This window comes from Desmodus rotundus, chromosome 8, assembly GCF_022682495.2.
Source record: "Desmodus rotundus isolate HL8 chromosome 8, HLdesRot8A.1, whole genome shotgun sequence".
Lineage (NCBI taxonomy): Eukaryota > Metazoa > Chordata > Mammalia > Chiroptera > Phyllostomidae > Desmodus > Desmodus rotundus.
Genome location: NC_071394.1, coordinates 13,268,288 through 13,283,635, shown reverse-complemented (window position 1 = coordinate 13,283,635; position 15,348 = coordinate 13,268,288). Strand labels below are relative to the sequence as shown.

The window sequence follows — 15,348 nt, the reverse complement described above, 5'->3', positions numbered from 1 at the left end:
AGAAACAGAAGTTCTTAAATTCTGGTGATTTCATGAAGGCCATTTACACTTTGATGACACTGCTCCTGTACTTGGCCCCTCCAGGGAAAGTGAGCTGTGGAAATCATTTTACTTACTCACACAAAGCAAAGGTAATAAATTAACCATTCTGATAAAAGCACAGACAGTTCAGTTATGCTCTTCGTGCTAACAGCAGAGCACACAAGTGGCTTCGACCGTGGGTATGACTTCACGTTTTGGAATGAATTTCCACATTACTCCTCCAGCAGGAACTGTGAGGACAATAATCATAACCACGGTAATGACAGCAACCAGCACTTCCCGTGCCAGGCCCTGACGTAAGCGCTCTGTAAACGCTGTCTCATTTAACCCTTACAACAGCCTGATGCATGGGTACTGTCACTGCACCCATGTCGAAGATGAGAAGAGAGATAATGAGTAACTAGTCCTTGGCCATGAAATCAGTGGACGGGGGGGCATGGATTTTAATCCAGACAGTCTAATTCCAGAACCTGGAATCAACTATTCTATTATAGAATTTCTAGGGTTACATTATATGGTACTAAAGAGAAAAGCTAAACACCCAAAACAGTATAATAGTAATAAATACAAACGTTTGTACTTTCTTCCAAGTACTTTTTAGATGAACACTTTTCAGTAGGGACATTGTATCCTAAAGGTAAATCATGGGACCTAATTAGCAACCAAACCTAAGTTATTAATCCATCATTCATAGAATTTTTACTACGGGTCAATATGATGGAAACTAAATGCATACTTTTTTTTATAGTTGATAACATCATTAATGTGTACCCCCAATTTAACAGGAGCTCTGATTACAGTTTCTTGTTCAGAAAAAGCAGTAAATTTCATTAAAATGAAAAAACAGAAATGAACAGACTTGTAACCTTTAGTCCAATAGTAGCTCACTTTATTGAAAATAGGTGTGGCAATTATTTTAAAAGGTGAGAAAGTGTTTAACTGAAGATGTAGGAAAAGGGCCATGACCACTGGCTCACCTCATCCGGGAAAAGATGCAGCCTCTGCATCATGGTCCTTCTGTGCAGGTTTTTGGGGAGCATGCCATAAATCGCCAGTTTCACAATCTGGAAAACATATATACAGGACCCAGTAAAATAGAAGTGTCATGTGGCATAGAGGAGGCAGACACAATTAGCGACAGTGACGAAAACAAGTGGGCTAAGCCTCAACAGGAATATGAGGGGAAAGAAACTGAGACCCGAGTAGATATGTGGCAGCAAAGGAAAAGGAACTTTTATTACTTTATACATTCCCATTTTCTTTTGCCTCTATTTGTTTATTTTAATTTAGAACGACGAAAAAAAGAAGAGATTAATAACCTACATGAGTACCAATTCTAGCTAGACTAAGAAGAAATTCTCTAAGCTTTGGCGAACACTTGTGGCTCAAATAATCTACCAGGTAGTGAACAGAGCAGAACCTAGGGAGGCCTTAATAATCCTGTGTCTTCCAAGTGGGAGATCAGTTTCCAGCTCCCAAACTAGGCCCGATCCTACGGTCATGAGACCGACTCGACAGGCCACACCTGGGCAGTGATGGCGACGGCTCACGCTTGCCGACAACTCGCTGTGTGTACAGTGGTCAGTGCAGTCATTACCTGTGCTACCTGTCTGCCCCTGGGTCTCACTTTCGCACCTGGAAAAGACAGATTTAGCGAGATGACAGAACTCGCCCAATTTCGCGGTAAGTGTTCACACTCGAAACCAACCAGGCAGTGTGAGCCCCGAGCAGACACACAGTCCACGCAATCACACCACCGTGTGTCCCTCCCTAACTTCTCAGAAAGACCCTTCTCCCTACCGAGTCACCACTTGTAATGGCCTGCGGTGTATACAAATGCATGGTGAGCCCTTCACAAAACTGCTGAAGAGACGTCTGGAGTGTTAGAGATTTTTATCATCTGGACTCACACTACAAAAATATGACTTCACATGTATCAGAGCTAAATGCCCTAAGACAATACATGTCAGAACAGGGTTTCACTATGAAAGAATTTCCTGTTTCATTTATTTTCTCATCAAAACCTTTCTACACATGCAAGCTAATGACATCTCATGTATCTTTTCCATCTATTTTTCTAGGTTAGTGCTGCCAATACTTTATGTTCTGAAGACTTACTTAAGGATAGATTTGTGTTACTAAAATTAAGGCCATAGAAAACTCAGTTCCTCAGTCACACAGCCACTTTCCACATGCTCAGGTGCCACCTGTGGCCAGTGGGTACCACAGCTGGCAGTACAGACATGGACATTTCCACCACGGGAGAGATTTCTATGGGATAGCACTGACTTCGGAATCAGTCTTTAGAACGTTTAATGTTTTAAAAAGACTTCAGTAGAAACTGACAATGTTAGGACTACTCAACGTCTTTTCTGGATGAGGAAGTCAGTACAGCCTCTGAAAAGCATCCCCTTAGCAGCTTCATTCTGTTAGTAAGATTACATGGCATTTGGTTTACGTGTTCTTAAACAATTTAGTCGTACTTGAATTAACAAGTTGGTATTTTAAAAATCTGCCCTATTAAAAAATGCAAACTTAACAGTCAAATTAGGAAAAGTTACAAATGTGGAAAGGTCCCAAGCTGACAGGGGAGAGAAAAGACAGACGTACAAACACATACACCCAATATCAACAGGACGCGACATGTGCATACAATCAAGTGACTCCAGCTGCACGGACTGCGGCATAAGCTTTAAGGAATTCCAAAAGCGAGAAAGAGAAAACAAGTTGACGTTAGCAAACATTAAAGACCTTCCTCAGCTGTTTGGTAACCCAGGGCACGTGCCACTTAAGTCACGCAAAATCACTTTATTAAGTAACTGTAAGAGGGAGAGAAACGTAAGAAAGGAACCGTGTTAGAAGAAAAATCTAAGGACACAAAAGCTCTTAAAGAAAATAAACTACATGACAAAGGGATAAAGGATAGAAGGAAAGGGCTGCATCGATATATTTATATGAGTTTAGAATTAATAATATTCTGAAATATTTAATAACCTCTTAATAATCATTAACATTTATTAATTATACATCTTACAAATAACATTCCAAGGCGGTACTAATAATCAGAAGAGTGCACATGCATTACGAAACAAATTCTCTTCCCAGCCACACAGACGCAGTATCGACTCGCGAACTGGCTGCTGGCAGAAACTCGCGGCTCCGGACACAGAGGCAGTGGGACTCAGACAGCTGACCCTCCCTCACTGCGCCACTCTTTTTCAAAACACAATCAAAATTAAGACTTTTTAAAAAATAAGATCTTTTAGGGAGGTAATAATTCAAATGGTTTTAACTCTGAAATGTTTTGCAAACCTCCATCAAACATTTCATTCTTTGCTAATAAAAAAAATTTAAAACAATTACTACATTACCCGAGGCCAAATTCTTAACATCAAAAAGTTGGACTATACTGCCTCCTAGTGTACAGTGAACATGCATGAATAAAATATAAGCTCGAATTTTAAAAACATTTTAACATTAAAACTTTAATGTGTTGTAACAATCCATATTAACAGTCAAAACATGATACTATATTTGACCTGTAGTAGTCTTAACAACACATGAGTTATAAAACTACCAAATATTTCTTAAGAAGAATTTCTGAGTATGTTATTGTAAAACAGATATGAATGATAAAGAGGGTCAGTGCATACCCTGATCAATCATTTAGGAAGGTTATAATTCAAAACTTAAATTTATCTAATGCTAAATCTTCAAAACATGCAAAGACAAACTGAAAACTACAAGAAAAAAATTAACAAATCCACAATTGAAATGTTAATATAGCTCTTTCGGGTAATCAATAAATCAGATGAATAAAAAAAGTCATCAAGAATATAAGATTGGAGTCCTGACTGGTGTGGCTCAGTGGGTTAACCGGTTCGATTCCTGGTCAGGGCACAAGCCTTGGTTGTGGGGGGTGTGCAAGAGGCAACCACACACTGATGTTGCTCTTCCTTTCTTTCTCCCTCCCTTCCCCTCTCTAAAATACATAAATAATTTTTTTAAAAGCATCAAAATTCTTTCACTAAATGCAAAACATACTAAAGAGTAATTTTAAAATACGTAGAACTGAATGATAATGAAATAATACTGATCACGGCTGGGTAGTACCGGGAAAGTGAAGGTTTAGAGCCTTGAACGCTAGCTACATTAGAAGAGGAAAATAACTGAAAAAGCAGTGTCGGAATCGTCTGCCCACCGATGAAAATAATAATAAACACAACAGACTCACAGCCACTGGATCCCGCTGGTGAAGCTGCGCAGCTGTGACTTGTTTAAATCCACCTGGGTACCTGTTAAAAGAAGCAAAGACATTAAAGCTGGGAGTAGGCTATGGTACAGTATTCTTCAACATTCTTTTATAATATAAAAGCTATTTTTATTATAAAATAATACTTGTTTCTGGAAACTATGCTATTCATTATTGTCTTAAAATTAAGTAGTACCCTATGTTCTTTGAGATGTTATTCTCTAAGTGGTCCCTGTCACTTCATAAAAAGCTCCACATCTTGGAAAATTTCTTGGCTTAGCTATTTATGTTTCTATTAGAAATTAAAGTCATTCATGATTCATTCACTCACTTATTCTCATTCATTCTGGGGTAGTTTGTCGCTGCTTGAATTTAGAAAGAAAAAGCAATGATCAAACATTTCATATTCCCTGCCAAATGAGACAAATGTCTGTGTAAGTGGTCAGGTTTGGGGCAATTAGTTGTAGACCATCTGGTTCTGAAGTTAAGTTCAAGCTCTGAACAGGTCATGATCCTGTTTCCTAACAGGAAACATAAACTCTAAACAGGAGTTATATGTTGACCCTAAGTAATAAAATATTTTATTGTGTTCAGATCAAAATTATATATAAAATGGATAAAGTGGAGATTAATAAATATATGTTTATTTGGGATACTTTTGCAGGCAGCTCAGTAACTTGGATAGCCCAGATTAAAGTCTGGAATCTAGATTTGCTGGTGGCTACCAGTATAATATTAGGCAACTCATTTTACCTCTTTACATGAATTTATTCATATAAGAAAAATGATAACGTCTACTCCATCTACCTCAAGATTTTGATGAGTCAATTGAGAAAATGTGGAAGTGCTTAGGAAATTTAAAACAAAAACAATATTCAGATGTAAGGTTTTTTATACTGAATAAATGAATAAAGCCTAAATGATTTTCAAGGAAAAAAGAAAATGTGAAATCAGTGAAACTCTGCAACAAAAAATTTAAGATTACCTACATGTGTTTCCTTTCATAAGTTCCTTTTCAGCAAGAGTTAAAAACATTTTAAGATAATTTAAAGAACCACCTTTTAGGAATAAAATTTAAGAAAGCATATTTAAAAGTTTGCTGAGAAAGACAGATAATTTTCAAACTGAAATTCTTTCATTTGTTTTATGGAATTTCAGCTTCAGAAAAAAAATACATGTCTAGACTTCCATTCCTGTATTCTTTGTTTCCATGGAAAGAAATACTTTACACCTTCTACACTGCAGATGATCTATTTTTAACAGTGGATGGCAAACGCTAAAGCACAATACCATTTACACTATATTTCAGGAGTTGGACGGTATGCTAAAAGATTTGGAGAGCTACTGTAAATTCTGAGTAAGGGAACAACTTGAGTAATGCAATACTCAGTTGACTTATTTTCCAGTTCTTTCTAAAAGTCAAAATTTTAATTTCAAAAATAGAGCAATGATTAAGTAGGGTAAATCATATTGTGCATTACCATATACTTCGACTGAAAATAATACTTAAAAAGGGAAATCTTAAGTAAAAAAGATATAAACTTATATATATATATTGTTGACTCAAAGGATGAAAGATGATTTTTAGCTCCTTTAAACTTCTCTGTACTTTCTAATACTAGCACACACTAGAACTTTCATCACTAGAAAGTTCGATTTTGAATAAGTAATTGCAGTAATGTGTTGGGAGCTCAATAAAAGCAGTATGTCCAAAGTGGAAGTCAAGAGTCAACAGAGGTGGAGGAATGAGAAGCAATGGACCCTGTGGCGGGGAGGAAATAGGGACGGCGTCACAGGAGAGGTGACATCTGAGGCAGGTTTTATGGCTGAATAGGGGAGTTCTAGAGAAACATTTTCAGGGAGGGCAACAATACAAGGCAGAGAGGCAAGACACAGCAGTATGTTGGTTAAAATGAAGGATCAGGAAGCAGACTGGTAACTGGATGCCAATGATGTGAATGAAAGATGCAGGATTCTCCCCCACAGGTGAGAGCGAGCAGCACATGACCCTGGCTGCTCACTGCTGGCTGTGTTTTTCTTCATTTGCACTAATACTACAGATGTTTTTGCAACCGGAATCACCCTAGTATTTTCTGTCAATACTTCCCTTTATGCTTTTATCACATCATGTTATCCTGACTTTTCATGTTCCCCAATTACCTCTACATTTTACAGAACTTGGTTTATATGTAGGGATTTGCCAATAGCAGAAATTACTAATGATAGATGTGAATTTATTTTTCTTAAGTTAAATAAAGATTTCATGATGTGTTTAAGTAGAGGAATGGGCAAAGGTTGGTTTAAGGAAGCGAAAAAGTTACTCCAAGCATTTAAGACCTGCGGGGCAAGAGAGGAAAAGCAGCAGATGCGATCATCAAGGTCTGCTTGTCCGAGACGAAGGTGCAACTGGAAAGAGAAGGATAATCTTCATCAGGAAGGAAAGGCCAGCATTTCTGATCATATTTTGCCTAATAGTGTAGAAAGGATGCTTAATTAAACTTTGTCCATGTCCTGACGATGAGAGGTTAACTAACACATTATGTGACAGAGTCAAGATCGCAAAAGACCTTAAAAGGCTAGAGCGACAACTGAACACGGAGTAAGCGTAAGGTACTGCGGTCAGATGAAAACACAACTGAAACGCCCAGGAAGGAGGAGATGTGGTTGAAAAGCAGCACGTTGGAAAGACTTAGGACTGTCTGCCAATAGTGAACTCAGTGGGTCACACAGTCCTATGGCCTTGGAGAAAAGTTCTATTGCAACAGAAGACCAAGTAACTGAAAGATGGAGAAGTCACATTATATAGGGGGACCTCCAGAATACAACCAGGCAGGTGTATTTAGTTACGAAGGACCCGGAAGGATAGCAACTTACATATACTTTAAAATGTCGAGTCAGAGGATGCAGGGTGACTTTTAGTTCCTTCTTTAAACATCTCTGTATTTTCTAATATTAGCACGCACTAAAACTTTTACAATTAGAAAGATAATGCTGCCTACATAATTGTAATAAAATATGAGGAGCACAGTAATAGTATGTCCCAAGTATAAGTCAGGAGCCACAGAAACAAAAACCAGTGACGGTATCTAGAAAAGACTGACCAAAACACATAGAGGCTATCCGAACTGAAGCCATAGAAAGGACTCTGAAGGAACCAGAGACGTTGAAAGCCTGGGGAAGGGACAAACCAGTGGGCACTGGCTGATCACGGTCTCGAAATTAGTTGAAGAATGTTATGTGGAAGAGATATAATTACTTTACACTGTCCCAAAGGGAAGAAATAAGACCATTGTGAAAGCTAGAGAGAAACAGACTCAATAGCAAAAAGACCCCACTAAAATTTAGGCCGTTTCAAAGGTGGAATGAATGGGCTGCCTCATGAACTATGGGACTGGTTTTATTTAAACACAGGCGGAAAGACCTATAACTTGAAAGGTATGTTGTAGAGATTTTGGGTATCTCCTAAACGTCACTGCTAGAACATCTCAAGTAAGGGTCTGGCAGAAGGCAGGCCTGCCTGTGGTCGGTAGGGCACATGAATGTCTTGCACGAGGTGGACAGCAGTTTGAACATTTCACCTAAAATGTCATATGATGTGCTTGGTGTGATATTGTCATGTTACAGAATTACAAGCTTATGATTTTATAATAAAAGATTTTGTAATAAAAAAGAGGCGTTATAGCCCTGGCTGGTATAGCTTGGTAGATTGAGCGTTGGCCTGTGAAACAAAGGGTCGCCGGTTTGATTCCCAGTCAGGGCACATGCCTGGGTTACAGGCCAGTAGGGGACGCTCAGAAGACAACCACACACTGATGTTTCTCTCCCTCCCCTTGCCCACCTCTCTCTTAAAAAAAGCGGGGGTGGGGGTGGGGCATGTTATTTTGCCAGACCCTGTACTTTCAGATGTTCAGAATGGTATTGGACATAGTAGATGCACTATAGGAAGCAGAAAGGAGGAGTGACAAGATTGACTAAAAATGAGAATAATCTTGATCAGAGAGGTTTATGTGAAAAGTTTCCAGAAAAACAAATACTATCATTTAATAATTAAGGATTTGATTCAGGTTTGCTTTTTTGTGATTGAGTAAATTATATATGTAGCATGAGTAAAATTAGTATTTTCTTAAACACCGAAGTTTGAAAACACATTTTTCTTTTCACTCAGGTCAGTGGTGTGATTAAAGCGACCCATTTGCACTGCCTGCTTTCCGTGACAGCAGCACTGTCTTACCCGGTGTGTGAAGAGTATACTTTTTGTTCCCATTTGTTTCCAGAAAATGCAATGTGCCTTGTGTTCATTATGACAACGTGATCACCGCAGTCACCTAGATTTAAAAAGAAAAGAGAAAGAAAGACAATATTTTTATATGAAAAATCATGACTTTAAGAAAAAGCGTCCTTGGTTTTGCAAAGCTTATCAAAGTCTAAGCAACACATTAAAAATACAAAGTAAGTCCCAGAGCAACATCAAAATCCTTGAACAGATTTCTGTTACTGCTTTGTACAACATCTAAGTATAGAAGGAGTTGGCTAGCCATGTGGAAAATCTCGACACTGTAAGGTGGGAGAGAATTTGGTAAAGAGGCCAATAGCAACAATGCATCTTTAAAGGCAAAATATGTTATTTCTATCATATCTTCTATTAATAATTATACTTCACTAAAATGTTTATACTAAATACTTTTTAAATATCTAATATAAATTTTCCTCTAAAAACAGAGGAGAAAATGAAAACAATATGCACAGTTATAAAAAAGTATGTTTTGCCAACAGGTAAATTGAAAGCAAATGTAAAACGTCACAATTTATTATTCTTCTCAAATCCAGAGAACAAAGGAACACTATGCTTTTGTGCTTCCCTACTGACCCGAGGTCTCTTCCAACCATATTTACGTAGCTAAATTTAAACTGCCACTCTCGACTACGACTACGTACGCATCAGACAGGGTGGGATGGCCTGACGATTAAAAAATGTGTGTATTTGCTTAATTTTCCAGTGAAAAGTATCCCTAAGTTTGGCTGTTCATCTAAAAAATAAAACACAAAAGTAAACATGTAAGTTTTCACATGAGTTACTAAAGATGACAAAATCAAGTAATCAGAAACATTTATTAAATGCCTATTCTACCTATAGAAAAATAAACTTCAAAAGATTCTAGAAGTTTATTTATTTAAGAAAAACATCACTGAAAAAATGTATAAACAAACACGGATTATGAAAACGAAAGATTATGGTACATTGTGACTCTATAAAGGGCTTAGAATTTGAATGACAGAAATTACTGAGAAGAGTTTATAGTCGATATAGGACAAGGGTCAAGAACAGAGGATAAAGCAGGTGGGTTTTCTTCACCACAGTGAGAGGGAGTCCAGAGGTGTGAAGAAATAACCTGGGAAGCTTGCTATTAGTTAGTGCATTGAAAAAAATAGTCTGACAGCACTTGGTGAATTAAGTGACTAAAGTTTCTGAAAGTGACACGTGGTTGGCTACTAAGGCAGCTAGGGACAAATAAACCGGAATAACAAATAAAGAGGGCGACAAGATACCTAGTTTCAAAGAAAGCTGAAATACCTTAGCTTCGCCCAGACCTTTGCAGCCAAAGAAGCTAAGGCCCATTAAGATTAAGTGATTTGCCAAAAGCTCACAAACCAAGTTACTTAAACTCTGTTTGGGCTCTTTCCGTGACACCTATTTAGAGGGGAAATGGAATCTCACTTTTCATCGAAGCTGAATTTATCTGCCAAATTAGATTGCAAAATTAAATAATGCAACAACTAACATTTGAAATGGGCTGACACTTAAAAAATATGCAAACTGGGTAACTTTAAGAAGAGCACCATAAATGTTTTTTTCCTAATGAGTCCTTAAAAGATTGAAATAAACAATGTAAGACAGAAAACTAGTGATCAAATTAGATGTAATATAATCTTTGTTGCATTATTTGGTATGCTAGTATTAAAAACATTAACCTTTAAGAACTGTATGTAACTTTTATTTCAACTTTTATTTCATTCCATGCAGACCAGGAGTATTTTAAGATAAGTCTAATTCCTTTAGATAATGGAAAAAAAAAAAAAAAAAGTTTCCCTCTGCTTCTTTTAAATGCTCACAGAGTCCTCAACTAACGCGTCCCTGGTCCCTGGGCAGTGAAGAGTGGCGTCCTCACGAAGAACGTGTCATAATCCGACAACCACCACGTGCCCTTTCTTTCCATTTATCAGTGGGAACGAATCACGTTCATAAAGCTCCCACGCAAAGTCAGGAGGAGAGCTCTAATTAGGAGGAGGAGGAGGAGGAGGAGGAAGGAATTCTCTTCCCAGTTCCACATAATTTCCACGTGACTCAGACCATATTTTTCTTAAAAAAAAAAAAAGAAAGAAAGAAAGAAAGAAAAACCCTGTAAATGGAAAGTTGATTTTCCACAACTCTTCACTAAGTCCATTGGACCTATAAAGTAGTTCAAATATCATATATGTTATATTCAGATATACTTATTGGTTAACTTTTATAGCCACTCCTGGATGTGTGACCATCATTTACGATACTATTTTTCTGGGAAATTGTCAATTTTCAAATAAACATGTTTACAGTAACTGTGAGCAAATAATATATGTTTAATAAATATGGGTTAAACCAGTAAATGTTAGAAATAAACTAAACACACAACGTATTTGTAAACTGAATACTGCCTGCTTTAAGTTTTGATTTTGGTGACATCTTGTGGACAGGACAAGTTTTGCTGACATAAGTTATGTATTAATTTAGTGTGGAACAAAAATACAATCCAGACTTCAAAATGTAAACTTCTCATTTCGTACAAAAGCTGTTCTCTACTCCTCGAGAGGATGCCTTGGTGGGCAGCCACAAAAGCTCTCCCAGTGTTCTGGCAGCACGTTTGTCCACCAGGACTTAGGGAGTACTCTAGCAGTAGCGGCCTGCTCGTGAAGAAGAACTTAATTTAGCGGACAGCTAGGTGCCACACCTTAAGAAGGAAATCAGGTGACTACTACTAATTCCACTTTTCCCTCAACTTTCACATCATCTGCGTTTTCACGAAGACAACCTAAGAGGTCTTGTTTGTCTCCTTGTTGCTGTAACTGCTAAGGAGAAAGGGAATTAGCAGGGAAACAGTGTATGTGGCTGAAAATCACATCAGAGTGGAATTCATGGTTTCCTATGTGAAGAAACAGGTGCCGGGTATAGTCCCAGCTCTACCGTAATAGAGCTGAGTGCCAGTGAGAAATTATTCTATTCTTCTGATTTTAGTTTTCATTTATCAATGAGGTGGTTAAACAAACTACGTAAAGTCCTAAGGAATTAAAAAAATCCTATGAACTGGTATTCTACGACTATGGCAATTCCCTGACCTGCCAAAAAGAGACTTTTAAAGGACATTTGTAATTAGTTGAGCATAAGTCCGCTGATCACCATTTTACTTTTCAACGTACCGCTGGTCCTCATTATTCACAGATGCCACACTGCCAACCAGCCTCCTCGCTAGACTGCGTTTGTGATCCCCGCATGGGTACTTGCAGCGCTTTCCCTGTTGCTCGGCACACGCACAGAGTGGCACACACTGAGCAGCTTAATGCACATGCTTCCTGCAGAGGTTGAGCCAAGTGATGCTTTGCTTGCTCTTTTTAGCTCTTGTACTACAAACAAGTGTTTTTATGCAGTCTACTTAATGCCACATTTCTCGGTATTTTTGTGCTTTTAGTTAGTGACTTCACTGTTTAAGATGTCCCCCCAGCCGGAGGCTCAAGTGCTGTCTAGTGCTCCCACATGCAGGAGGCTGCGATGTGCCTCACAGAGAAAACACGAGCGTTAGATAAGCTTAGTTCAGGTGTGAGCTATAGTGCTGTTGGCCATGACTTCAAGTTAGAGAATTAGTAATGTATTCATTAAATAAGGTGTCTTTGAACAGAAACACATGTAAAACACGGCCGGCTATGTATCCACTGGTAGATAACAATTCTGTGACCAGAGGCTCACAGGAACCGAACTCTAGTTCCCCTAGACAGCACAGTTTGGTGTTCACTAATTCAGCATTCACAGCGACTTTAAAGAATGTAACTGCCATGAATAATGAGAACCGACCGTGTTTATAAACCATGTTTAAAAGTGTCATTCCAGGAAATATTTCTGATAAGCATCTATTATGGGCCAGGCATTGTACTAAGTGCTTGAATAACAAACGTTAATATGACAAAATCCTTAAATCATATTTTTACAGGATGTAGCTTATTTTGATACCTAACGGAAATTTTCATTATGTGAAAAGGTTAGACCAGCAAGTACAAGAAATAGCAAAAATTCCTTGCTCTTGCCAAATCACATGATCTGAAATACTCTTCTCTCTCACCCCACAAATCCAAAAATTTAATTAACTTAAATGCCATGGTCCTGATTAAAAGCAGTATCTTCATTTTCAAAAATGGTATTTGTGAATGCACAATCCAGTCAACAGACATTTACTGAACTCCAACTGTGCGGCAAGTCCTATAGTATGCACAAGGGTACAGCTGTGAAAAAAAATCAAATTTTTTTCAAACCAAATTTTTTCTGAGTAGAAATTTGGCTGAATCTGGAATGCAGGGAAAAGGTCAAAACTGGAGACAAAAACTTGGGAGCCATTAGCATACAGATTATACAGAGTGGGGCGAAGTAGGTCTATAGTTGTTGATATGGAAAATAATACAATAACTAATAAATAATAACACAAGAGTAAACTCCGTGTTTCGCATACTCACAACTGTACATTTACCTTTGCCCGCCCTGTATGTAGAGACCCAAGACTGAGTGCGACCACGCGTGGAACGTGAAGAGGTCTGGGGGCGGGGCTCCGGGACACCCCAGTCTTTGTGGGAGAAAACGAGTGGGAGTTTAGAAAGTTGAAGAAATAAAAGGGAACTGTGAAAATGGAATTAGCAAGAGGGGTAAAAAGAGGAAGAATGGCATCCAAGATAAAGAGTGCTGAAATGTTTTAAGAAAAGTTCTTCATGTGAAAATCAACCTGGACTCCTCACAAGATTAATAGTAAGAAAAAAAAAAAAGAGGATTAAAAGACACTAAAAAAACGTAACTCAAGGAATACATAAACCTTGCTTGGATTATAGTTCAAAAAGTTAATAGCTAAAAAAAAATTGGGGGGACTACTAGGGAACTTTGAAAATGCACTGGATATTAAACTATGATTAAATCATTTACTTGCTCAGGTGTGATAATGGCACTTTGGTTACATAGGGAAAATATCTTTTTGGATACATATGCTTCAGTATTCAGGGAGGATAATAATAACACCTCTTCAACTGATTTTCAAATGACTGAGTAAAAGATACAGGATGCAATGTTAACAACTATGTGATCTAAGTCAAGGATACTAAAAAAAAAACTTCACCGTCCTATATTGAGCATTTCTGGAAAAAAAGTTAAAACGTTCATAATAAAAGTTAGAAAAAAGTAAAGGAAAACAACCCAGTAAAAAAAATGGGCAAAAGACACCCGTAGATATTTCACAGAAGAGGAAATGATAAAAGGCAAGTACACAAATGAAGAGACAGCCCCATTTATAATCAGGAAAATGTAAATTAAAACTGTCGAGAGCGCATTTCACATCTACGAGAGGAGTCAAAATGAAAAAGACTGGAAATGCCGTGTTACTGAAGATGAGGAGTAACAGAAACCCTTACATGCCGTTGGCAGGAGAGGACATTGGCAGAAAGACTAGCTAGCTTCCCAGACAGCTTTGAACCCGGAAATTCCTGTCTTATTCAGACATCAGGGAAACTTCCACATGCGCACCAGGAAAAAGCTATAAAAATACTAATAGCAATGTTGTTTGTTAAGGCAAAAAACTGGCAACAACCCATATGCTGTGTGTGCGTACTGAGTTCATTATCATCATTATTGTTGTTAACTTTCTTTAAAATACCTGTATTTATATATGGAGAGAGATACATCTCTATCGTTCTATCTCTTTGTATATGTCATGTTACAAAATACTAATAAAAAATGAAAACTGTGCTCAACTGCAACAGATGCTGACAGGCCAGGCGAGGTGGAAAGGAGACACCTGGATGCAGCTGGCTGCACACTGACGGGCCTCCGTGCAGCGGAGTCCATCAAAACTACTTCGAAGCAGAAGTCTCTTAGTGTGACTTACTGTGACTTTGGAAAGTTTCCAAAACAAAACTTTCCTTGTTTTGTTTTGGAAAAAGAATACGGAAAAGCAAATCTAGTAATTCAAAACGGCAAGGAGTAAACTTGCCAGGCCTCGCTAGTTCTATGTATCTTTCTGGAGGGAAAGGTTTTTAGAAGAGAGAGCAGGCTTATTTGTTCATTTTCAATTCAAATGTACACTGCTGTGTGAAGAAACATGTATAGGAATGAACACTTAATTTAGAGTCCAAATCAGGATATTTCTGAGGCGAATATATTTTTTCAATTTTGCTGGGGCGATGGTGGAAAACAGGGTTGTCCCAGGCAAACTGGTCTGTAGACTCATTTTATTGTCCTAGTAGGTTTTTAGCAAGAACAAAACAAAGGATCATCAGAAAAAAAAGAAGTCCTTAAAAGCAAACTACTTTAAAACTACTTTAAACTACTAGTCAAACTACTTTAAAATATTCTCTCCTGGCACGTAAATTGTGGTCACTGTGGCCAGTGTAACATGATACTCACTCAGCTGATGATACATAGGCTTATGTAGTCCTTGAAGTTTAATGGACGCCATAGCAGCAAGTTTCCCAGGGGGCTGCATTTTCCCATCTAAGAGATACCAAACTCGAGCAAATGTGGCCCATTGCTTGAAAAAACAGAAGAGGAAACAAATAAAATTCTAATAAAAATAAAAATAATAATTATTTTATATCAGCACATGCATTCTACAGTTAATGTGAATAATTACTTTTTTAAAAAAGACCCTATCACTAAATAATTTTTTGTTTTGTTTTTATTTCTACTTCTAGAAGAGGGGGCGATCTTTTCTCATTATTTTGCAAAGATTAACGCGATAATATTTCTTGCCTTCTTTTCTATGACTAATATGCATCAT

At 37.8% G+C, this 15,348-nt stretch overlaps 1 protein-coding gene across 1 annotated transcript in view; it reads right to left on the bottom strand.

The window, feature by feature from the left end:
* The window catches only part of MRPL13 (mitochondrial ribosomal protein L13), a 31,221-nt gene that overhangs the window by 12,654 nt on the left and 3,219 nt on the right, over positions 1–15,348 (bottom strand). Inside the window, exons 2-5 of the mRNA XM_024572286.4 lie at positions 14,976–15,099; positions 8,526–8,619; positions 4,277–4,337; positions 1,020–1,106 (exon numbers count right to left, since the gene is read on the bottom strand). Of these exons, the coding sequence (XP_024428054.2) occupies positions 1,020–1,106; positions 4,277–4,337; positions 8,526–8,619; positions 14,976–15,099 (366 nt within the window). The remainder of the gene's footprint in view (positions 1–1,019; positions 1,107–4,276; positions 4,338–8,525; positions 8,620–14,975; positions 15,100–15,348) is intronic.